The following is a 26,447-nucleotide window of genomic DNA, read 5'->3' on the forward strand; positions in this document are numbered from 1 at the left end:
ATCTGTTTTTTGCATGCATAACATATTAAAGTGTTATTTATCCAAACTCTTTTTCATTCTTTTTTTTCTGTTTTCTTACAATGGGGAGAAAAAGCTGCCAGTCGCGTGCCTCCATGGCCCGGAGCCCTTTAACACACACTGTGAATTATGCCTGCAGTGAACATAAACACAGATTTTACAGCAAAACAGTGTTGTATATACACACACAGACTTGAAACACCCGCTCCTTCTCTCATTTAACAGCATTACTGCTGAGATGAACCTTGCTCTATCTCGCCAACACATCATTCGCTGCCTCCCTGAAAACAAACATGTTGATAAGACGGATGAACAACGTTAAAAGTGAAACACTGAACAACAAAAAAGGCAGATTTCTCACAAGCGGTGCCACAACACACAGTCAGCTTGAACAAGTGTTTGTTTTTGCATGGGAGCGTCAGTGTTGATTTCAAGCCCGAGGAGAGCAAAAACACACATAAAGCTGCCCAACTGTTCAATCACGGTGCTCTGCAAATGGGAATGGGCCTGCAGTCTCAATTAGCTAAGTGTAGCAGGCAGCTGTTGTGTGGCCGATGGAGTGCATCGTTAATTCTGTAAATATACCTTCCCTCATCTGTCTGAGAATCACCCACTCAGGCCACATTTAGGCCAGATGAGCAACAGCTTCGCCAGTGTCTGGTAAAGTTGGCAAAAAATGCGAATGACTCAACAGAGCATGGAGAAAATTTCAATGTTTCTTTTGAGGGATCTCATTTTTCTTTTGAATAGACACAGTACAAAGTTGCCAACTTCACTACAAGGTTTCAAATGTAAAGGAAAATGAAGCAGCATTTAAAAAATAGAAGTAATTGTTGTCTGTTCATGTTCCAGTTGTAGCACCTTTTATTCAAACTGAACAACAATGTGAAAAATAAATGCTGTGCTCTTTCAGGAGCAGTGCACCATTGAAACTGATGGTTTAGCACTTGTATTGTTCCTTAAAGTTGGAGCAGAGTGGCAACAACATTCTGCCTCTTCTTTTATGGGCTATCAATAATCTTTTTCTGACACATTATTTGCTGGGTTGGAAGAAAATAGGGAGCAGCACGGTCAGTGGTTCACCACAAAGACTTCTGGGATCTGGCAAGAGCAGCGTGCGTGGGCGATGCATCCACCCTGGGACCCTGCCAGGATGTCTTTTTGACCAGGCTGCTGGAGCACTAAGGACCAGTGACAGAACTGGACGCAGCCTTTGGGGAAAACAGACAGAAGCAATTAGATGACATGACAGTTATGAAGATGATTCTTTGGCAGGTTAAGCTCAGTTTAGAGTTATTCAAAACTGTATTTTCTGGCAGAAAACTAGTGATTTAGCAGCTTGCTTTTACATTAACATCTAAGAAATTTTTGCATGATCTCATGATTCATTTTATTATGTATATGTGTGTATATATACACCTCATGAACTAACAGTTGTTCAACCTCCACCAGTATGCTCTTTTCCATTTCTTCTCATTGCTGCTATTTTTCCCTTGATGACAATATTGCTGGTGTAAAGAATTTTACACCCCCCACCAACCCCAGCACCGCTAAGGCTTTTGGGGAAATTAAATAACCTGAGGATTGAGCTACTTTAGGAAGCTCAATTAACATATTTGCCTCTAGAGGAAAATATTGCCTCAAGTTGAATGGACGGTAATTTTACGCATGGATTTTTCCATCTTAATTCTCACAGCTTTGAATAATCCGGAGAATTTGTTTTACAGAACAAGGGGTTTTAACGTTCTGCACTGAAGATGGGGTGGGTACGTTTTTTGAGAGCTGTGTGTCAAAACAAATAACACTGCATCTCAAAGGGTCATACATTCAGTTGTGTTAATTGAACATGATTCAGTGATTCAACCCAGCATTAGTACATTATAGTAAAGATGCAGCTTCCCCAGAGCGAGATGCAATTTCTCAAAAATACAGCTTGTGCTGCCCGATTGTTGTATACTGGCAGAAACCATTGTTGGCCACTATGATTTTAGACAATCTTCAAGCCTGGTTGTAATCCTGTAATCCTGCATCCCTGCACAAAAAATAATAATCCACAATATCTATATCAGTTAAGCGCACAATATGTTACATTCCAAAACTATTCATCCAAGTTTCAGAGCTTGAGCTTTTAATTATTTGTGTCTATTTCTAAATCCTCATTCACACATAACATAAGGGTCAAATTCCAATTCCAATCTTGGTTCACCTTCCATGCGTTATGTTTAAATCCCACTGTGCACAAAGATCAAACACTTAAAAAGTTGGGATAACCTTTATTACTTCTCATTAGTGGGTAACCTGATGCACGCTGACAAGCTTAACAGTTGCTGCGGTCAGCTGCTGATGCCTCCAAATGGCCTGGCCCTTTGAGAAATTGGCTGACCAGACAGTGAAGTAGTCCCTAAGTCTAGCCTAGTGTGGCTTAGCATGAACTCCATTTGCGCTGTTGCCTCTAGGCCCAAACAAAAAGGGAGTTTTAAAAATGGGCTTTAAGTCTCCAATGGCTCGGCTGACATCCACTACTACAGATCATTAAGGCTCCACAGCTTCTCCCTCTCCAGCCTCAAACACACCAGTGGAGTCATTAAATGCAATGTGTAATTAAAGTTGGAATAAACAAAGGCTTTTCTGCAGGTCTTTTATTTCTCCTTCAACCATGTGTACATCTCTCTCATTTTCACACATGCGTCCTGATTATCTCCTTCTTTTCATTCCCGTTTTTTCCCCTCTTTCTGTGTCTCAGAGTTGACATATAAGAGAGGAAATTCTCATTGGCTCCCATGGTGGTGGTAGGCATGGACGAAGGCCCTCAGCCTAATTAGAAAACTAAATACTCTGAGTAATGCCTAACCCCTGGGAATACAACTGCCATATCTCTTACACATGTGATGTGGAAGGACCCGAAATGCCACTGGGGTGTCTCGCTGAAATATCCTGTGCTGTTCCCCTTTGCACAGCTGTCCACACAGACTCATGCACTTAAGACAGGCTTGCTTTCATAGTTAAAATAGAAATTTGTGTCCTAAGTGCCGCAACACAGCTAATGTTAAATATTTAATTCCCGCGGGTGCTAATTATGGTTGAGTACTGGCAACATGGATTCCCTTTTTTCACTCCACATAACAACTGTAAAAGCAATTTAAGCATTTTTCAATTAATTAAACACATAGTCTTCCAGTAACCTCTTGTCATTTTGCCCTCCAGGACCATAGCTAATTTGTGTAGAATAGAAACTGGAAAGGGGAACGAGTGGGGGTGGGAGGAATTTTCATCTTTGCAAAATGCTCCTACAAAGGAATTAAAAGGGAAAACACACAATTTTCATGAGAGTTTAAGAAGATCACACTCTATTCTTCTCTTTCAAAAAGCCCGTAGTATTGTAAGTGTAGTTTCGAATGTTATGAACCTATATCAGATGATTGTAACCACAAGCACTAGCCCCCATTATGTTATCAAAGCAGTGGAAGATAGTCTGGCCATGAAGCTAATCCCTGATGTATTTTTAGTCACAACTGACTGATGAAGTGAAATTACTACATCAGTGATAAAACGGGACTCTCTCAAAAGCTTATACAAGCAGCAACTGAGAGAGCTCTTTAAGCTTCTGCGAATCTAAATGAGCCTTTACAGCAGTGGTGAAGAATATGACAATATGGTAAAGATGACTAGTGGTGAAATTAAGATAACAATACATTATGTATCGATAATATGCTGAAAGGATCATTTCTACTATGAAGTTCAGTTTCATTGTGCCAGTGGGCCAGCTTAGAATATATAGCAATCTGATTTCATTTATTCATAAAACCTAAAAATAAATAAATAAATAAAAAAGGAGAAAATCTATCAGCATTTTTGTGATACAAAAAGTGTCTTTTTTTAAGTTCACAATGATGCCAAATAGAATTACACTTATTGTACAAAGTATGATATTCCTCTTTGTGTATATGCCATTTCGGTGCATATGCACATGTATATGAGAGCCATTAGGAGGGGCAGTGACACACCCAGCCTCTTATAAAGGCCCCTGTCACTGAAAGAGATCAGAAGCAGGCTGTGAAATCCAGCTAATAGTCATTATGGGATGCTGGTCCCTGCACACTCTGTACCTGCTTGCCAAGGCGGCTCCATCACACTTCATATTTGCATTGTGTCATCTTATCAGCATTCACCCAGACACAGGACAGATCTCATTGCAGAATGACAGCTGCATTACTAATATCAATAAATAAGACTGTGGGGAAAAAGTAGAATTAGATGTCTGTCACTCCAAACAATAAAATAAAAAATAACTAAAATAAACCACACACACACACAAATCCTACAACAGCACAAAAATTGAGATACAACCATGCAACACTAAAAATAGCTGTAAAAATAATATTTTCCCCTGATGTAAAATTTATGTCCAAAATCTTTGTAGAGGACCTCAGCATGTGGTGCCCACCCCCCTGTTCCAAGCAGCGAGGAAGAGTGAACTCTTAAGAACCCTGTGTGCTCAGTCACTTCTGGGCCCATGCAGTCAATAAGGCTATTTCTGATCTCCGGATGGCTAGGGTTTCAAAGCCTGTTTAAATGGGCTCCCACAAAGCCGGAAGCACCAACCTCAGTCTTCTCCCTTCCTGTCTTTCTCCCTCTCTTTTTCCCCCTCTCTCCCCCCTCTTTTTCTAAATACTGAGAGGGAGCTCAGCTTGCCTTTCCCCTTGCTAAAGAGAAAGGGGAAAGAGGAGCAGGCGGGGGGTGGTGGGGGTCCTCCCCTTCCACATGCACGGTGGTGAGGAAAGACAGGGAAGCGCAGGGTCAGGGCTCCTAGTGCTAAGCTGTGAAAGGCAAACGTTTGGCAGAGTAATTACACGCCGCACTGCTCTGGGAGTGATTAGTGATAGTTGTCTGTTCAAAGTGTTTGGAGCTCACAGCCTTTATGGGCTACGCTTGCCTTCCCTTTGCTTAATGTTTAGATTGCATTTGCATCAGGAAGAGAGTTGCATGTGTCAACATAAACAGTGTGCCTATGAAGCTCACCAAGTGTGCACTTGCTTATCTTGCTTATTATATTATTATCCAGGAAAGACTGTTACATTATTGTGGCGTACAGCTCACAGTTTATCTGTGTTGCCTGAGTTATCCAGGACTGAATTATAATTTGCCATTCATAGGCCAAAAGGCTTGTGTTTTGAGCTTTTATTTATTCATTTATTTTTATTTTTTTAAACAAATAAACAAAAAATTCTGGTTGGAACCTTCTGTTAAATGTCTCAACTTGGTGCAACAAAATCCTCTGTTTTCACCAGTCAGATGATACTGAACTGCACTGCAATCAGCATGCTCAGGTGGTATAGCCCAACCTGCCGGCCTTTGATGTCCTTGCTGTGTTTATGTTCGCTAGCCATTCTGCTCCAGCACAGTCTGCAGATGTGACTGCAAGCGGTAAGGTGAGCTGCAACACTCCAGAGTAGCGTCCACTTGTAAAGCATACCCTGACAGAGGGTGTGGCAAGAGAAGAACAAATAACAGGATCAGAAGTGGAATTAGCAGTTTAATAATATTAACATCAGACATGTTTCAGTAATCATTCCAGAAAACTGAACTCATTTTTTGTCAAATGAAAGAACTGTCAGATTTAACTTGCACCCTTTCTTCAATTGCTATCATTTACTTTATTTTTAAAGTAGAAAAAAAAGCTCTGGCTCCTGGACAGGAAATCTTTCTTTCATTTTATCCCACTGAAAATGTAACGTATACTTAGAAAGGTTTTTAATCCTACTTATATTTTTTGAGGCCTTAAAAATACCTGAACAAATCAGAATCATATTTATCAAAGGGATGATAGGTATCCTTTTTCAACACCTTCTGAACTTAATCCCAACACAGGGGCCAGCTAACAGAGGCTTGATACCTGGGTGGCAAAGAAGAGTAGAAACAAACACAGCCGTGGAAAGAAAAGGAAATACCTAAGGGACTTTCTGGGATTGGTGAAGAGGTAAGACAGTACCTGTAGTGCAATCCCTTCCAAATCTGCACCAGGTGTCAGGCATTAAGGAGAGCATCTCCGCTTTGGATTTCCACGTCTGGCTCAATAACCCAGGGCAGTGTGTCAGATGTCGGACAAAATGGTTACTTTCCAAGAAGAAGAAGAGGTAGAAGAAAAGAGAGAACTGAGGCACAGTGTGTTACAGAGGACGATTCTGCTGACAAATATAGATTTGCATCTTATCTAACTTTTTTTCTTAAGTATATTATATACCTATATGTGGCAGTAATTTCAGGACTTTGCAATGATTCTCGTCAGTGTCTGACATTTAAATATTCAATTACGCATGAAATTTCTCTCATATCACTAAAAATGCAACGAGACAATAAAATTTGGCCAGCAGAACTGAACACTGCATTTTAATGAGTTAAGATAGATTAAGGATTATAATACACTGTTATCCCACTGAGACTTTCGGTTAACTACAAAGACAACCATGCACTGCCTATTCCCTTTGTGAAAATACAAAGAAAGATAGCTTGACATTAATATTACATTCTTAATAATGAAGACAAGTTCTAAATTGAATACCTAGCAACTTCTCAATTTAAAGCAAGTAAGCATTTTGCAAGTGCAATTGTCCTGAAACAAAACAGTGACAGCAGACTTCTTAAGTACCAAGAGAGCGAGAGCAACATAGAGCCATGTTGGCATTGTTGTTTCCGCAGATTATACATGACACACCGAATAAAAGGGACTGATTGTAAGATGTTTAAATGTATCAGAGGCATGGGAGAGGAAACTTAATACCTCAGCATTGGGAGATGGAGAATGCGACCGGGCACGTGCGGAATGCAGAGTGGCAGGAGGAAAGCAGCAATCTAAATTTCTAATGCTGAGGATGTTTCCCATTCCGTGTTTATGAAACATGGCTACCGGGACTACAAAGGTAAGAGGATACAGCATCAAAGCCTGCCCTGACAAAAACAAAAAAGCAACAATGCTGCAGTGGAATGCATGACAGAACATAATACTCCACCTCCTCCTTCTCCTCTCCCCTAAGCAGTCTCATTTGATTACAGTGTAGCAGGCCCCAAATCAACCTCTTAGTCCCAGTTCTCACTCCCTGCTGGTGCTGTGAGTAGGAGGTAGAACACAACTTGCCAAAGTGGCTGGGAAGGAGATGAGGAGAGGTGATGTCGTGGAGGAGAATCTCTCATTCTGAGAACAAAAGAACACGGCAACGGGTAAGCCAAGGTGTCCGCGGCAGGGGTGGAAAGTGGCTGTCATCTCGAGTGTGGTGACTGAGGCAGAGACTGCATGTCTGATGACGACGAGGCAATGTATCGTTTACAGGCTCCCTCAGCAGAAGCCCCTTGCATGTCCGTCTCCAGCCACAGAGTTCGCCCTCTACTTAAAGCAACAAGAGTCTGGCTCAGCATTACAAGCCTATTAAAAGATACTTTTAATTATGCCCTGCTCTCCCGGGATCACTTCTTCCATGAACTCTGTGTTTCTTTGGCATGTGCACTTAGGAATGGCATAACCAGAAGCACGTGTTGTTTTCTCCCTCCAATTAAAGGGCATGTTGACAGATTAAGGCTGCTTCTGGTTTGTGCTCCACTAACGCGTTTAGGGAAGATGATGAACGTGGAGGGGGGAGGATGGGGGCTTGAAGAGAGAGAAAGAGAAAGACAGATAGAGAGAGAGGAACTGATATAAGAGAAAAGGAGAGAAAGAACATGCACATGAACCCTGAGGGATTAATGTGTTTACATTACCTGGGCTGTGATCTATCACCAACCTCGTCAACTTCTATTATGCATCACATACATAAGCAAGCAACAGACCTGGGAGCCCCTGCAACTCACTCATACTATTTCAATTGGATTAAGTCAGTGCAAATATCTAGGGCACAGCTCCCACACTGTGGTTTTAGCATTCTAGTTGTCATTTGATTTGTATGTTGTATCAGTTTACCTTTGTAAAGGTGACACAGAAATGCCTCCTACATGTCTCCAGAGCTTTTAAGTAACATGAGTCTTGGATTATTGCCATATGGCACCTATAGTACCTTCACCATAAACATGCTATTTAGCCATAGATCTGATAAGAAGCGAGTCAAGTATGGACACTCTCAGATCATGAATCAAAATACACAGGAAAAGTTGAATGTTGAGTGTGTTGATTCACCATCTGAATGAGGTGTATTTAGTCCCAGCTGTGCATGCAGGTCTGCAAAATATTCAGTTGGAGAGGTTCAGCATCACTGCAGTGAAGTCTGCAACAGGGCTCATATTCACACTCAGGCTTCATTATATCCAATCAATATTCATTTACTCACTGAGCCTATTGACTCATTTCTGAAGTAATACTTCAGGTCATTCGTCTTGTCATGGAACAGGGGGAATTATCTCTTTTATACCAACCCCCATTTGGAGAACGAAGTATGGGTTGAGTCTGGATACACCCTATGGATACAACTGTAAATAAATATTTTTGATAAAACACAGAAAAATCAATGGGTGCTTCCTGTGATCCATCTCAAGCGAATCAATCATCATCTGCGCAGCTGGCAGTGTATTGCAGGAGGATGGCGTGGCAGTGAGAGAGGGGTGTAATCTTCGTCTGATATCTCTCATTTTGGAATCGCTTCCCATAATAGGGTCATCATTTCATCACTTAGCCAATCCAGAGGCCTGCCATTCAGCCTTGCGGGGATCGTGGGGAGTAGGGAGAAGTGGGGGGAGCTGATATACCCCATCAGGAGGAAACCGAAGACACACACACACTCTCACTCCATACATCTTCATTCAGGTCAATAAAAGAAAAAGAGATCACAAGAACAGAAAGGAGATCAAAAAATAGATTCTCTCCCCTGAAAGCCATATTATTGTGCTTCATGTAAATTGTATGATTATTAAAGTCAAATCAACCCATCGAATCATGGGCATCAGTTTGTGTGAGGAAAAGTGGTGATACTAAGTAAAACATTAAGGGATTCTATCTCGAATAAAAAACCCGGGAATAGCAGCAATGCAGCATATTTAAAAACTATAAGAGAGTTAAAAAACTGATAAATTATTACAGTATTTTGAGTATATATCCACCTGTGTTTTTTAATTATCGTTTCAAAATGTGAAAAAGGTTATTTAACTTAAGGTGTATTTGCAAGTGTGCTTGTGTGTTTGAAGGTTAGGGTGCATTTCACTGACTGCTTGGTGACTTCATCAACATGGATCTGGGATTCAAAAACAAAAACAAAGAGTCAATTATTATTTTTTTAATTCATTTAGGAAAAATAACACCAAAAACAGCAACTTTTTAAGAGTGAATTGGGCATTAAAAAAAGCAATAACAATTTTAGTCATGTTTATCACTTATATAACACTTTAAGAAATATGGAAATTTACAGCTCTATAATGCAAAACTAATAATAGCCAATCAAATGCTAGTTGTTTAGTCGAGAGCTAGTGCACATATGTTTAATCATTTAACAACCCTCCCTTTTGAAAAAAAAAAAGAAAAAAAAAAAAGCAAGGTCAAAAATAAATTACATCCATTATTTGCAGCAGATCTCCCCACAGCATTTGGAGCGAAAACTGTTTTGAATTTCAATTGGCTTCCAAGTGGCAAAAGCCCTCAGCTAATACATCAAAGAAAAATTGGTGTCAACTAATCGGTTTAGGACACAGATTTAGAATGGTTAAAAATCCCATGAATACTTCAAGCATTTTTCTGTATACCACTAAAGGCTTGGGAGCAGTACAGCTGACCTTGTGCGCTCCAGAAACCTGTCTGCCACTCGACATTAACTGACTGTTTAACGCACCCAGCCACGCAATTAGTCCGCCACAACGCATAATGTTGTGTAATAATAGCTTCTATATCCAATTTAGATTACGCTTGCTCCCTCAGGCATTTTAAGTGGCATGCATCATCTTTCATTCAATTCTTCTTTGCCACTTAAAAACGTTTCCATGCGTCAAAACGGAGGCAGTTCACTCAGGGGGGAAAGAGGAAGAAGAAGTGATAGCGAATAGGAAGAGACACAGTCAGATAATATCAGAATAATTAAAATATAAATGAAGATTAAACCCAGAATATTGCGAACATTTGCGTAGTTCAAATACCTTTTCGCATTAAAAAACACACACAAATGAACAAAACTGTACTCACCTATACCTCCTCCTTTATCGGAGCAGTGCTGAGAGGCGGGTAGCAGTTGCCATAACCCTACTCCTATTATAGGCTCCGTGATCTCAAATTATGGGTCCTCCTCCTACTTCAGAGAGCAACTCTGAACCAGAACGCATTAAGGAGGACACATGACACAGACCCTTCATCCTAGGCCCTCAAAACTTCCCCCCCCCCCCCCCCCCCCCCCCCCCCCCCTATATATTATGAAATAAATAGATAAGTAAATATTTCGGGATGAAACAACCCACAAGGCACAATATTCCAGTTATGTGAATTTTATAGCTCGTGGCACACAATCACTCCACTATTAAATACATTTACGTCTCTAATAAGGAGGCTGTTTAACACTGCTGCTTTATTTTAACTTTAACGTAAATTAAAAAACGAATACATATATATATGTATATTAGTACCATCTGTTATTATGAGAAAAGTTTCAATAATTACTTGAGTGTCTAATCACTACAGGGCGCTGTGAAACTAGGGCTCATGGTATCACTGTCATCTGATTAGGCTATACTGTAGGATCGCTTTGTGCATCCATCTTTCTCTTTTTCCCCTCTTTCTCTCCCTCGTAAGTCTGAGTCTTCTCCCACTGTACCACCGTCATCATTCTTTGCTCTCTAGAGGTTTTCGGAACGTAAGAAACACGTGACAATATGTGCACACACACTCTTTAGCAGCGCCTACAGCGATCCCTTTCGGCTTATCTGAGACTTGAACTGGAAAGTCACCAGAATGAGAATGGGCTTTTAGATGTTTGAAACATACTAAACAAAATAATAAAATTCAGCTCATATTTTGAATCCAAGTTAGTATTCCATACTTGTGAAAGAACGACATTTATGTCCCAATAATAATTATAATAATAATAATGACCGTTATTTATTATGTTTAATAATGATGCCTGGACTTATCTTTATTAAATGTATTTAAATATATTTAGCTAATTAACGATAAAAGCGGTACATTTAACACCGTTTATCTGTTTTCAGGAACAGAAATGCATCTACAGGGATCAAATGAGTTTGTCCGGTGAGATTCGGTGCACTTGGCACTGTTCTGCCCTGGTTTGAAGGTTCATGAGTTTCTGGCAGTGTAGCTTATCCGACTGGTTCATTTCAGGATAATTTGCAAAAAAATACAATAAAATAAGCAAATAGCCGTGATCACGGAGTGGACGACCATGCGTTCACAATTAAAACATAAAACCGTCGACATGATAAAAAATAATAATAATTCTCACCTACAAAACTATTCTCACACAGTTGTCGCTCGAGGACAATTTGCGCCATCTTACTTTTACTTTTGTCACAGGCTATACTGTCTTACCAATGCAACAATCGTCGTGCGTTAGAAAGTCGACTTGCACAACTGTAGTAATCCATTTGAAACCCCAACTGCCGATTTTAATGCAAGGCGCACGGAGATCGCGTGGCGTCAGTCTGTTGATTTAACGCAAATATGTGAAATGAGGACGTTTTTAAGCACAAAGAAAGAATAACAAAAAAGAGAGCACTGCGGTGGACCGTCTTTTTTAATTCCTGCCGGTATCTTGCGAGCCCATATCCTGGCATACAACAGCCGACTTGTTATTGATCAAGTGTGAAAGTGACGGCTTCCTATTTGGAAGAAAAAGAAGAAAGTTGGGAGTTGACAGACTCGCATGGTGTCGCCATCCAAAGGGGGGGCTGCAAGGCGCACTTACAGCAACAAGCCTTGTTAAAGAAGAAAAAATAGAGAAATAGAGAATGAGAAGGGTTGTTAGTTAACGCAACGGAAAGGAGGGGGTGTTAGAGAGAAGAGAGAGAGGGAGAGAGAGAGAGAGAGAGAGAGAGACCATGGGTTTGGGCAGAGTTGTGGTTACCCAGCATAAGCTTGCCTTTTCCTTCTGTGACTACACCCCGAGAGGAGGAGCGTAGAGTGCAGCGTAGTAGGCGTCAGGATCCTCAATTTTCAACTTAGCATCTTGGCAGGACATTTTCCCAAGCAAAGCCCCCGTCCGACTGGCAAAGAAAAAAATAATAATAAAAACTTCTGCATGGGCATGAGAGCGAGGATTCAACTCCGATAAGGGAGCAGCAGAAAACAAAACAAGACCAAACCTCCGGCGGACAGTGGCTGACTGGCTGACTGGCAGCGACCAAAAAATCCACCCAATATCCAAGCTTATTTTCATCTAAAAAATTACTTTTTGCCTTGACAATTGCCATTTAGAAGGGGGGAGACAGCGGGCTGCAGATACAGCTCTATGCGCTCCGACATCAGCGCATGAGAAAATAAAGGGGGGAAAGTGCACAAGTTAAGTGGCTTATACTCTCCAGACTCCAGCATGGCATATCCTCAGGGCTACTTGTACCAGCCGTCCGCTTCATTAGCCCTGTATTCGTGCCCCGCGTACAGCACCAGTGTTATATCGGGACCCAGAACCGAGGAACTTGGGAGATCCTCTTCGGGATCTGCGTTTGCGCCATATGCCGGATCTACCGCGTTCACCAGCGCCTCGCCAGGCTACAACTCCCACTTGCCATATAATGCAGACGCGGCGGCAGCTGCCACGTTCACCTCATATGTGGTGAGTACACTAAAGGTGATTATTCAGTCTAATAGGTAGCAAAAGCGAGGGGAATTAACTCGTTATAGAACCCTTAGGTGTGTGTTGCGCAGTCGGAATCAAGCCATTGAGAAGAAATGTGCGTCACAGAAAAGTACGTGGATAGAAAAGTAGAGATTTTCATGTCCAGAAAAGATACTCCTGAGTAAATGTAACTAATCTAAAAAAGATCGTGTACTGTTGTGGCTTTGAAATTAATAGTCGTTTTTAATAGATTAGACAATGTCTTGCCGAAGCTTCTAAGCTCCTGACCGAACGAAACGGACGGCAGCTTACATCGCTGCGTTTCTTTCTTGTAAGTCCATTAGTTGGTCCAAATATAAAACTTAAATAGTAAAACTAAAAAGGCTGAAAACAATTTTATTTAATTGTCTCCTATTCCCTGTGAGCGATCTCTTACCACGTAAGTAATTCATATTTGTTTTATAGGCCCATTTGCTACTGCTTAAAGATTGATCGCTGTTTAACAGGCAAGGAAAAAGAATAATGTTTTTATGTTATTCTATTTGGAAAATGTTCTATTTCAGTAGCAACAGCAATAATCACATCGCGTTAACGTGAAGAAAACAAAAATTAAAATAGAATAAAAATAAGTAAATAAATAACACCGAAGCACGAATCCCATTTCAAATATCCAATTAAGTTCAAAACCATTCCATAAACATTGACTCCATACTCGAACCGCTGGATTAAAGCCAGTGCACCCTTGCACGATTACGAGTATGTGCTTGCGTGACCATTCGTATGCGTGTTTATGTGTGGAGTCGTGCACGTGTGTTTACGTTTGTGTGCCGCAAGTCCTTCTAAGTATTTTGCAGCAGTTTAAAGAATAACAGAACTTTTGCACACTTTCTCGTTTTTTATTACAGAGTTCTCCCTATGACCACACTACGGGCATGGCGGGCTCAATAGGATACCATCCTTACGCAGCACCCTTGGGCACCTACCCTTACGGTGATCCAGCATACCGTAAAAATGCAACCCGGGACGCCACCGCCACCCTGAAGGCCTGGCTCAACGAGCACCGCAAAAATCCCTATCCTACCAAGGGCGAAAAGATAATGCTGGCTATCATCACCAAAATGACCCTCACCCAGGTGTCAACCTGGTTCGCCAACGCCAGGAGGAGGCTAAAGAAGGAGAACAAAATGACCTGGACTCCTCGGAACCGGAGCGAGGACGAGGAGGAGGACGAAAATATCGACCTGGAGAAAAACGACGACGACGAGCCAAACAAGCCCACAGATAAGGGAGACTCCACAGACACGGAAGCAGGTCGGTGGTGCAGAAAAAAAAGGGGGCAAAAAAAAAATCATCAATTTTTCATCGCAGTCTTTCCACTCAGGGTGCAAAATTGATTGCTGGTTAATGGTTGTATATTATTTATAATGGGACAATTGCTTTAAATAATAATCACCTTGAACTCCCCTCGTTTGACTTCTCAGTGGCTGAAATTGCTGGTGACGCAAAGTATTTAGCAGTCAATTTATCTTTAACTGCATAATAAGGCTGCAGCCGGTGAATTGAGCTGGTATTCGGCTACAGTTGTACAAACGCTTCTTATCATCGCAAAAGCTATTTTGATACTTGAAATACATTTAATCGGTGTAGTGAATGCTCAGACTTTAATAAACTCATAAGTCATAATTATGGGGGGGAGTTCATTTTCCTTTTTAGGCTTTTACATGTTTATGAGAACATTTTATAGCACAATTATAATTTGCAAGAGAAACGTGCAAAGGTACCCAAATATTTTTTTGCACACCCACTTTCAGTTTGCACCTGTGTTTAATTGCTTGATAATCATCTGAAACACATGCTAGAGTTTTACGAACATTTTAATGCTTATTTGGAAGTAACTGTGGTCTCCTTGTGTGTGTGTGTGTGTGTGTGTGTGTGTGCGTGTGTGTGTATGTGTGTGTGCTTTAGATCACAAACTTCTTAACCCAGGGGACATAGGCTGTGACAGATTTAAAGAAGAAAACCATAGCAAAGACACGGATCACCTTCTGAGTGACACGGAGTTAAAAGACCAGGAGGAGCGGACTACAGAGTTGTTGCCGGATTCTGCGAAACCAACCACGTCGTCTCCTTCAGCGATGCCCCGGGGGAACCAGCTTGCGCAACAAGACAAGCCGTCAGATTTGAGCCATGCATCGAGTACGGTCACCAGCAACGTGACCTCTGTTATCCACTCGCCCCCCTCTGCTCCTAAACCCAAACTCTGGTCCCTTGCGGAAATCGCCACGTCCTCAGACAGGTGTAAGGGCAGCGGCGAGGTGTCACAGTCTTGCCCTGGTTTGGGTCAGAGCACTGTAATAGGCACTAGCGCTTCTCCATCACGATCATCCCCTCAGTGCCCGCTCCCCAACAGCACAGTCCTATCCAGGCCTCTGTACTACACCTCCGCTTTCTACCCTGGCTACACGAACTATGGTGGCAGTTTTGGACACCTTCACAGTAACCACGGCTCGGTAACCACGGGCTCCACGGCACATTTCAATGGATTAAACCAGACTGTGTTAAATAGAGCTGAGGCTTTGGTAAGGGAGAGCCAGAAAGTCAGAGGCCAAACGCAGGTAGATCTTTGTAAAGAATCCCCTTATGAACTAAAGAAAGGTATGTCGAACATTTAATACCTGAATATTTTCCACTCACTACGGACATTTATTTATTTTGGTTGCATTAAAAAAAAAGATAAGAAAAAAGAGCAACGGTGAAGCAAATTCTGAGAACAGTTATTTTCTGAGTAAATGCTTATCCTCGTTTTTTTTTTAAGTTTTGAATGGTTAATCTTAAAATGTAACAAGAATGGTCTTAATCGCTGCAGCCGCCTGAGTCTATTTGTATTAAAGACTAACATGTATATTTAATGTAGCATTTTTGTATTTAAAATGGACAACACACTATCTTTGAAGTAAATTATGGATAAAAAATATATATATATTTGTGCAGCGATTATTTTGGGGGGGGGGGGGGGGGGGGTGCAGTTGGTAATCCCTGATACGTGTCTAAAATGCTTAACTGTCAGTTAATCTATGCGAAGATATAATTCAATTTATCACCGTGACAGATGTTTCAACGGTAATTATTTTTTTTTAAAAACATGGCAATGAGAACTCTGGCGAACTTGAAACAAAAAAGGGGCCTGCAAAAAAAGAAGAAAAAAAAGAAAAAGGAAAAAAAAACGATGTTGGAATATCTGACATAAAGAGCCGTTTTATTTTGGCACATTTTCATAGAGTTTCAACGAATGAAAAAAAGAACGATTCGAGCAAAACACTTACAGTTTAATCTGAGACTTGTGTCTTTTTTTCTTTTCTTGGAAATGCTCACAAGGCCTCATTTTTTCCCCTTTTTTTGAGCAGACTTCTAAATGTGGACATTGATATATAATAACAATACCAAGGACCACTCATTTAACCCAATTACCTCCCGTGTTTTATGCAGAGCAATCAGGTGGTGAACTCCGTAATGAGCTCGATTTTATGCCAAATTTAGACCTCATTGCTATTTTCCAAAGGCGTGGCAAAGCTGTTAAAAGGGACGCGGCGATGCATTTAGAACATACTGCCCTATTATATATCATTAATGGAGAGCCTCTTTAATAGCGCGTTAGATGTGAAACATTAGTTTGAAGTAAAGCGAGAATGCTGTCATGCACACAGCAGATGCAGAAGGATATTATGATAGCGTGTAGCCTGTAGCAAGGCACTGCTCGCTAACTCTTCCAACTTCTGCAGGTAGGTGTCACACTTGCTCCTAATTTCAGGGGGGACTCGGCTAATCCGTCACAGAGACCCATCCCCGATCAAATGGCCTGATGGAAGAAAAAAAAGGAAAAGAAAAAAGAAAGGGGAAAAAAAGAAGTGAAGCCAATGGCCACATACAATTGTCACAGTTATTATAAGGATTATAGCTAATTTGAAGGAAATTTGGCAAGCGGCTATACAAAAAATAACAATGACAACAACAACAACAACAACAACAATAATAATACATGCATACATACCTAAACGACATTAAGAACACAAATAAAAAAAAAATTACTTTTATAAAATGCAATACAATTTTTTCAAACATTTTTTTCATTTTTTGAAATCAAAGATGGAACTGTGTAGAAGAAAAAAAATAACTTAATAAGAAGGAAAAAGTTATTTTTTTGTGATGATGATTATATCATTATTATTATTACTAATATTATTATTATTGTCATGTATTGGAACGGTTCTATACCAAACATAAGAAGGCCCTATTTCATATATGTATAATATATGTATAATTACCTTTATTATCATTATTATTGGGGATACTGTTGACCTCTAATAGGGTGGGACAGGCTGCTCTTGTTTATGGCTGCCATTAATCGCTATAGTTTACTTTCCCCTTCTTCAGTTTGAAATCTCCCCTGAGGTTTATATAATTCCCTTAGCCTTAATGTCCTCTATTCGGGCCTTCTATTTTTAATCTGACAGAGTGTGTGTGAACAGTGATTGCGACACATCAGCCGGATAAATAGCATAATTAGGTTTTTTTTTTTCTCTATCTCTTTGCTGACCCCAGGAGGACTGGACTGTCCCATGCAATGTCCCCTAAGAGAGTAGTAGAGTTTTATTAGAAATTGCGCCGTTTTCTCAGATTTGACTGAATCTGACTGAAATGTTTCAGGGGGAAAATATAAACAGTATTTCTGCGGCATAAAAAATATCTGTGCAGATAGGTAAATACTTTAAGATTATGCAAGATGCAAGTTTGTAAATATATATATATATATATATATATATATATATATATATGCGTGTTTTTGGGTGTAACCAACGTCTGTGATGACGCTATACACGTATATATATGCAATCAATTATGACTGGTGAAGGAAGAGCACAGAATTTACAGCCATTCATCAGAGGCATGGCAGCCTAGAAGGATAGGCTCTGCAACTTTTCCTGGCTTACCCCTCTACTTGAATGGCGTGTCGGTTCATTGTTGGAATTGCTACAATGTGAGAATACTAAGCAGGGGTGAAACCATTCCCACGTGTGAAAATGGGGAAAATAATCCGACAGGAGAAGAAACACGGGAGAAAGAGCTGGATAAGGTCTTTGCAGTCACACCGACTTTGTTGTTGTTGAGCGTTTAAAAGCAGCTTTGAGGGGAGAAAAAAAAACTTCGGTCTTCGCATACCGTCATCATATCAATTAAAGTATTTTTTCCCGCCCAAACCGAAAATAAAGGCCCGCGGCTTTCTTTACATCTATTTTAAGGGTAGCAACTGACCCCTAATTAAAATGTACTGAACGAACTCTTAAATTTTCCTGTTTAGACGAGAAGAAGTGAATTCATTATTTACCCAAGCGTCTAAAATCGAATTATTGCGTACCGTAATTAGAATTTTGTATATATATATATGTATATATAGACTGGGGGAAACTGACATTTTATATCCTTTGTCATAAAAAAAACGTAACCCTGAAATGTGCCGCTCATTATGTTTTATTTATGCATATTATGTGTGTGCTTGAGTGTCATAAGGGAGACTTTCACTGGTGACTGAAAATAGTGCTATTATAAGTCTAATGAATAACAAGAGTAAACGGTGGTTTCTTGTTTGTTTTCGACACTTTTGGGAATGGCAGGGTGCAATGAAGTGAGAGTCTGGCATCTATGGCCTTGTATCATGCTTTTCATTGCTGTACTTATCTGGGAAGCCAAGAGCGCACGTTTATCATAGGGACATCCACGTAATTTAGCAGTTTACCAAATATCCAGTTTTTGTCGAATATTTAGGGAGGTTAAAAAACGAAATAAAAGAAAAGTTTTAAAAGAAAAAAAAATCTGTAGGGAAATTTTACAGCACAGACTAACGTAAAGTATTTTTAAAACTTTAATTTCATTTAATTTCGTGTATATCGAATGCTGTTTCTGGGATAATCTGGTGTAGATCAGTTTACCCTTCTTTAATTTGACACTATTTGGAACGGACCTGCTGGAAACTGCTGCTCGGTTTGGCAAGAGATTTGCTGCAGAGGCAAAGACACTGAGGCCCAAACAGATTACACACTTGCCACTGGACCGTTCTGCGAAGGCCTATCACATGCTACTGTATGTCAGACTACAAGGTGAAATCAAAACCTGTTGATACACACATTCCCAATATCGCTGAAGGATTACTCAACTGAGCAAACGGTACATCTTATAAACAGCATACTGATACAACACATAAAAGCTGGGGTCAAATTTAGCTCAAATGTGTAAATAGACACCCGCTTTACTTGACCTGCACAGATTAGTGGCAGTGGGTATGATTAGCAACACAAATTTTGCCAGATACAAATGTCTAAAAGAATGCTGAAATAAAAGGATGTTTTTATTTTATTTTATTTTTTATTTACTTTTTTTGTTTTGGTTTGGGTTTTTTTTAAGAAAACGCGGTCTTATCTGTGACTCGCAGACGGCTGCAAAACACTTATTTCACCGGATTCTCACGTTTCCTCTTCAAACTCCCTTTACCCTATAATAGCTCACAGTGGCAACCTCATTTTGCTGCTATAATACTTAAAAGAAAGAAAATACGTTTTTATTTATTTATTTTATGTTGTAATGCTTACATAACATGTCACAACATAATGGGCATTCGGTTTTTCTTTTTTCCTTAGGTGTAAAAAACGTTTTCTTGGGATGTTCAAAAAAAGCTCACGGCTATTTAATCCTCATGATTTCCTCTATGAGAAGGCTAATTAGGGACATAATATTTCAGCTTTAGCCTCTTGCAGAATCTGTGCGGACTTGAGTCCGAAGTCGACGAGGTTCACATGGGCCGTGTGTGGGACTAACTGCTTGTGAAACGACTTCATTTTTTCGTGAGCGCATATTTGCTCACCTTTGAAAGCCTCAAATTCGCGTCACTCTCGAGCCTCTTACACTTCCAACGTTCATGTTAAGTGAAGTTATAAAACGCTTTTGAACACATGGCAAGGCGGCCCCGATAAGGTGGCAGAGAGTGATTTACCACTATTTTTGTGCACTTCACGGACTGTTTTTCTATTTCTCTATAGAACTCCTCTGGGAGAGATTACACGTGTAATTTTCAGCTGTGAGATGTTTAAAGTGACCCACCCCCACCGCTACACACACACACACACACACACACACACACACACACACACACACACACACACACACACACACACACACACATTAACAAAACATATCTATAAAAACATTAAGGAAGAGTGATGACCTATGAAGTTTTTGGAGGCCAGCAGTCCAGGTAAGGAGAACTAAAGGATTCAGTTCCAGTAGAAAATATAAAAAATGTGTTTAGAGATGGGTGCATTATTATGTGTCGATTACCCCCCCCCCCCCCCCCCCCCCCAAAAAAAAAAAAAAAAAAAATTTTAAAGGTTCCCATTCAAGTTAAGTGCTGGGTAATGTTTCAGTTATGTAGAGTTGTCTAATTTTAATTTATATTAATGACCACCCAAATACATGCATACAGTGAAATACCCTTCTCTGAAAGCACCTTAACTCCTTAACAGGTCCTGGCCACTCTGCTCTGACAGCAGTGTGGTGTGAGCTTTTGACCTTCTGACTGCAAAGGGCCTGTGTTCAGTGCCCATGTAAGGGCTCACTGGTGCTCACACTAGGGGGGTCTGCCCTGCCCTAGAGGAGGTGATGGTGACACACACACACACACACACACACACACACACACACACACACACACACACACACACACACGGACACAGAGACTTAGATCGTACTTCACGCCAAACTCCCTCAGGTATGCACAGCCACAGAGCAGTAAGTGTGTGCATCCAATCTGGAGGTGGAGACACCGGCAGGTTCTTCCTCCTGTGACTCAGTACAGGTCCTGTCTGTACCTTCACATGGCTCCTCCCTCATTCTGGTCAAAAAGGTGAGCTAACACCAGTGCTTGTGTTCTGTGTCAAACCTTGCTATTTTACAAAGTGTACCATCTCACTGAGAAGTTTTTATCAATCAAATATTAAAGATATTCTTAAATAAAAGTAATGGAAGGGACTATTAATGGAAGCCAAAGGGGAGTCTATCTACTTATGATAAGGCCTTCTTTTTCCACAATATTCATGTTTTTGAAGGAGATTGATGAACTGTTTTCTTTCAGTGACTTCACAGGGTCCACAAGGGAGGAGGGGCACCAAGCTGCCTGACTGTTTATTTACATTTGCCCTTTTAAATGATCCCTTTCTTCGCAACATCTGCTCCACATTACCACACAGATATCTGTCCTAATGACCGCTATAATGCCTGCGAACACACACTTAGTCAAACATAAGCACACACACACATAGACTGCCTGTAACATTACCATTATCCACTGTTCATATGGGACACTTTACCCTCTCCAAACCACCTTGCACAACAAATGGACCTTTTCTCACTGCTCTTTCTGTTTGTGGTGAGCTTCCCACTTTTCCTCCCAATTTGGTGTAGTCTGATGGATGTAAATGGGCACTTACTTAATTGGATCAGTTCCCAAGATGGAGATAAACGGGGCACAGACTCCAACACCCCAACCCCCTCCACCCCCCACCCAAGTTATTTTGAGCTGTGCTCAATTCAGCAGTGTGTGGAGAGAACGTTAATGAGAAGGGGCAAGGAGATGCTGTTGCTGCTCGACTCATCCAAAACTCCCTGCTCCAGACTGGCCCTCACTCCCACACGATGAGAGGAAGCAAGCGGCACGGACCCCATGTGTGACAGTGTCTCAGTGCCAATTTAGCAAAAGCGCCTGCTAGTGCTGCAACTCACAAACTGTCCAATCAGGAACAACTACAATGGCTGACCTGAATTTGGTACACACAAGTAGCAGCTGGATTTTTTAATTTAAAAGACAAATTAGATGGCAACCAAATCTAAACCTAAACATGAAGAAAAATAAATGAGTTTAGTTCTTGTCCATGCTTCATGACACTTGAATGTTCCAGACATTAAGTTGATAAAAGGGCTAAAAATGGCCTTTTTCTTCCCTATCACCCATCCAAAAAATAAATAAATAAATCAAGCAGTGGCTGCATGCCAGTGGGAGTGTGCTGGCTGCAGCACCCTGATTAACAGCATGGTTTACAGCCAACTTCAAGGTAATTTCATCAGAGAGGGGCTTTAACAGATAAAGACCACCCCTAACTACCCCCCTCTCTGCTAACTACTCCAACTGCATCCCTTCCCACTTGAGACGTCCCATCTAACACAGTAACTGAGAGTTGCTAATACCTGGAGCAGGCTAACATGGCCAGCCACAAACCAGGCTCAAATTATCTATTGACCTCATTTTCAATAAAGGAGCCGTTTCCAGTCTGATGAATGATTTGTTGGTCTTGCATGGAATGACCATCTGGATGAAAGGATATGCTCACTGTAGTAGGTATGTATCACCTGCCAGCTAGGATTCTCTCTACAAACGCTTGCAGTTGGCAGCTACGCATCTGCCTATGCATCTCACTAAATCTACTATGTATAAAACTAGACCTGTAAAAAAAAAAAAAGAAAAGGAGAAAGAGCTAATTGAATTTTTCATCATATGGTCACTGTTGGCTCAGGTCTTTTTCATCTCAAGTCAAACATTAGGTTATATTGAGCCAATATGAGAAAATCCCCGGTTGCATCTGGAGACATGACAGCAGTTCATTCAGATATCAAAAGCTTTGTACCCGGGCCTCTTTGTTGCAGAATAAAGAAGAGGAATCCAAAACAAATCTGTGAAAGAGCTTTGGCTGTAGTAAAACCTCTTGTCCCACACTGCCTCCTTTTCTTGTTTAGGGAGCTCAGATTGGGTTCATAGTAGCTGCACTTAAAGTATAGAAAGATCTGATTTATTAGCTTGTCAGGGGAAGCATTGTTCAAGAAAGCAATCAAAAAGCACTTACCTAGCTCCTCTAAAATTACTGCTATTTTACTGGCTAATTTGTGTAACTCCCATGGAGAGACTGGCAAAGGGTTTGATGAGGCATATAATGATGATTAATGAATTTATTGCCCTGCTGCTCATCAAACAGTTGTATATACTCTCTCTCTCTCTCTCTCTCTCTCTCTCTCTCTCTCTCTCTCTGTCAGTGTATTGTGCCTTCTCCAGAGTGACAGAGAGAAGCTAGTTTTGTCCTCCTACCTGCTACCTCTTTTTGGCCGTTAACCTAACTGACCCGATGGGCATGAGAATGTAACGGATGGTCTGTGGGCAGAGTGGGGAGCACAATGGACAGTTTAATAAAAGGTTAAACTGGAAACACAAGTAAACCTGCTGCAAGGGACATGAGCTCTCAGCTTTCAGCCTCTGATCACTTTTGTGGGAAAAGCAGAGGGAAACTAGATCCCTGCGACTTCTTCTGCCCTCTACTACCACCGCCACCACAGTAACCCCATACAGACCTCAATGCACCAGCCTCAATAAGCACAAAAGCAAAAAGGAATACAAGAAGCTATGAAGTATTAGCAATGAGTCAACAACAGTCACCAAATACACAAAAGGAAGCACCTACTGTGTTACAAAAATGAAAGAGACGTGTTTGCATATACCATTATTGTGTTGAAACAAGGCCTGCTTTCACCGCAAATGATGATTAACGACTAGTAGGGCAGGGAGGGTGTGTGAGTGTGTATGGCAAAGGTACTGTGCTTGTGAAGCGGTCACTCTGGGGTCAAAAGCACGTCTACATATTTGCTAAATAAGACCAGCCCCTTCACCCAGCCTGCTCCCATAAATCTGGGGTCACACATCTCTCGACTCAACATTGTATGGGATGTTTACACTTGATTACACCACATGCCTTCCTATTCCCAGTTCTTTGGTCACCTGGGCTTGATTGAGTCTGGGCTTGTTCACCGTTACTTGCAACTATATAATACATTGCTTAAACACCACCACTACTACACATAAATACATCCCCACCCCCACCATCACCCCCTATGAGATCAGTTCCCTGGATAGACTGGATTCTGCATTCACTGATTCATTAGGTTGGTCCCTTAAATACATCAAAGAGCTTCCTCGCACAGACAATAAACCAATAAAACCAATTATAACCCATATCTTCTAGGCAATGCTGATCTCTTGGGTGTCAACGTTAGATAATGAAAGAGCGTGATGACATAAGTTTTCTGAGAAAACTCACTTTCTGTCTCTTTCTAGTGTGCTTGCTCTTCCACAGATGCTGGCTCTTCTAAGCACGCGGTGCAAAATAGCACATGCCACAGTTTCCCCCTGAAATAACATGCATGTAATTTGCCCATAGATCATAACCCCAGAATTTGTAGTTAAAATTAGAAGAATATAAAGTCCTTGTAAGTATAGTGAGAAGCCAGTGCAAATATAGTGGTGCCTTGCCTATCATGTGTTTCACATTAAATGTTACCAGTTAAAGTTCTTTAAATATTCATGGACCTCCCTGGCTTTTTCTTCCTCTCTCTTTTTGATGGAGTGGATGGAGGGGTTCAAGCACAGGCTACTCGGGCTGTGATAACCCCTTTAGCTGGCATGGCGGAGATGAAATGCATTTGTCAAAAGGAGAAATTGAGATTCGCTCAGTGCTGCCTATTATTGCTTTCATTCCTTTTCCTCAAAACAAGAGAGGGCAACCCAATCAGGGGAATCGGCATATGCAGATCACAGCGATAAATTTTTCATGAGCATGTTTCATCTTAAAGCAGATGAAAACGACGGGGAAAGAGGTTATTAAACAAAAGATGGAATCAACAGAGTGAAAAATGGCGTTAAAAATGAAGTTTCTAAGTGGGTGTTTTGCTTCACAAGCCATTTCAGTTTTTTGACAACTATGCATATCATACAACTTATTGTGCTGTATACTTTATGCTGGATGGGAACACTTCAGATCTCCTGTTATGCAGCTTGGTTGTATTTTTAGAATGTAATCTTAGTCTCATCTTTGCAAGTTAAAAAAATAAAAGTTTCTTTTATTGGAAACACATTGAACCAACGGTCAGCAGGTTCACTTACATATATCAATGATAAGTCATAATTATACTGTTTGTTGCTTGTGGGAATCCTGGAATTTTAATGAATGATGCTTCAGCTTCCTTAAACGCATGAGCTCTGGTCTCTGGAATGATGGTTGTGTGTGGACCAGAGCTTTTTCACATAATATTTGCAAAAATTTAATGGTTGATTTTAGGGGATTTTTTTATTTTCTTTTTTGCTTGACAAAGCACAAACTCTTATTTGACCGTATGCAATAAATATTCAAGTTTGAAGCAAAGGGTCCCAAAATCATCATGAAGCCAATTTTAACACAGCAAATATTTATTCAAACGTATCAAAATGATCTCATTAAGCAAAATTAATAATATGTTGAGAAAAGCATTCAAATTCAAGCTTCTCCGCTATAGATGTTAAAAAGAAATTACCTGAATTGAACAAAAATATGGTATCCTACGAGTCTGCGCACTAGCAGACGATGACTCTACCGTCCTTGACCTGTTGACTGACACACAAATGCACCGACTTCATTAGCAGGTCACCAGTCAGTGCCCGAACAGTCATTAGTAAATACATGAGTATTGACACACATATAAAAACCTTGCGCACATTATGTCATTGACTAGAGCCGTTTTGCCTACAAGGCTGTTACAAAATATGAGGCTGATAATAGGTTGTTCAGCCAATTACAGGTGTCCCACCTGAAACAGTCAATATCAAGCGAAACTGTGATTCATTACCAAAGTGCATGAATAAAAATGGAAATTAAAAAAAAAAAAAAGATATATTGACCGTCATAATATGCATACTTTTACACAGCCCTAGTTTGTGTGCATAATTGCTTTAATGTGGGCTATTAAGACTAAGTGGATGTGATTTTACCGTCTGCCCTACATTCAGTATCTCTGCCATGATCAATACTTATGATTTGTAAGTCACCAGCCATCAGTAACAATGTCTGCTACTGTGTAGTTAAGTGGCTGACCTTGTGAGGAAAAGATCCTTCCTTGTTCTTGAGATTATCAAACAGAGCACCTATGCTGTGGGTATCAAGGAGAAACTTTCATATATTTAAAAGATTTAACCTACCACACATGAGCGTATATGGTCACAAAATATGGTTCTGTGCAGCCAAGTATGCTAGACATAAAACAGTGTGTCTTTTGGAATAATTAATATTCTGAGATCAAATACAAAAATTAAAGAATGCAGACAGGAAGCAGAATGTAACTGTGTGTGTGTTTGTGAATGGGTGATGGGGGGGGGGGGGGGTTGAGATTCTGACCGGCTTTCTGGCTTATACATTCTTTCTTAATAAGTGCTTGTTTGGAGTGCTTTTCCGCGTATGAGATTGACACAAACACACATATACAAACACACGCTTCAGATTAGACGTTGAGCCTGAGTGACTTAAACAAGAAAAGATAGCTCTTTGTATGGTGACAGATGGATAAGCAGAGCTATCTCGGGCTGTAATCTTGGAATAGTTTGAGACACTTTGTGTTTTGGCAACAGACGAACACGATATGTGATCTTCCCCTGAATGAATGAGCAATAGTGTTTTAAGAGAGAGGGATCTGTTTTTGATTCGTGTTGTGTCATGTTTTTACCGTAGGCGATCAGAAACCAACATCTGGCATGATCACTCCCAAATCCAAAGGAAAAAAATGTCACTGTAA

At 40.6% G+C, this 26,447-nt stretch overlaps 1 protein-coding gene and 1 long non-coding RNA gene across 8 annotated transcripts; one reads left to right on the forward strand and one right to left on the reverse strand.

Annotated features, from left to right (window-relative positions):
* Positions 1-864: 864 nt before the first annotated feature.
* Positions 865-10,354, reverse strand: LOC101474162 (uncharacterized). Of its 7 annotated transcripts, none has more exons than XR_013094268.1 (4): positions 10,166-10,354; positions 6,008-9,227; positions 4,125-5,492; positions 865-1,229 (listed from the first exon to the last, which is right to left on the reverse strand). It is a non-coding gene; the product is annotated as an uncharacterized LOC101474162 (long non-coding RNA). The 7 variants fall into 7 exon arrangements; XR_013094285.1 differs by having other exon boundaries at positions 6,008-8,221; positions 8,331-10,354; XR_013094296.1 differs by having other exon boundaries at positions 6,008-7,207; positions 8,180-10,354.
* Positions 10,355-12,080: 1,726 nt separating this feature from the next.
* On the forward strand, positions 12,081-15,740 carry irx5a (iroquois homeobox 5a). The gene is made up of 3 exons (XM_004539673.3): positions 12,081-12,761; positions 13,670-14,075; positions 14,730-15,740. The coding sequence occupies exons 1-3, from the start codon at positions 12,519-12,521 to the stop codon at positions 15,434-15,436; spliced, it is 1,356 nt and encodes a 451-aa protein (XP_004539730.1). The 5' UTR covers positions 12,081-12,518; the 3' UTR covers positions 15,437-15,740.
* Positions 15,741-26,447: the final 10,707 nt, after the last annotated feature.

The sequence above is a fragment of the Maylandia zebra genome, linkage group LG1 (genome assembly GCF_041146795.1).
Source record: "Maylandia zebra isolate NMK-2024a linkage group LG1, Mzebra_GT3a, whole genome shotgun sequence".
Taxonomy (NCBI): Eukaryota; Metazoa; Chordata; class Actinopteri; order Cichliformes; family Cichlidae; genus Maylandia; species Maylandia zebra.

Excerpts from the sequence above, each read along its gene's own strand:
- irx5a (XM_004539673.3), top strand. The coding sequence starts at position 12,519 with ATGGCATATCCTCAGGGCTACTTGTACCAGCCGTCCGCTTCATTAGCC. Across the intron at positions 12,762-13,669 it reads CCACGTTCACCTCATATGTG|AGTTCTCCCTATGACCACAC; the intron begins GTGAGTACACTA and ends TTTTTATTACAG. Across the intron at positions 14,076-14,729 it reads CTCCACAGACACGGAAGCAG|ATCACAAACTTCTTAACCCA; the intron begins GTCGGTGGTGCA and ends TGTGTGCTTTAG.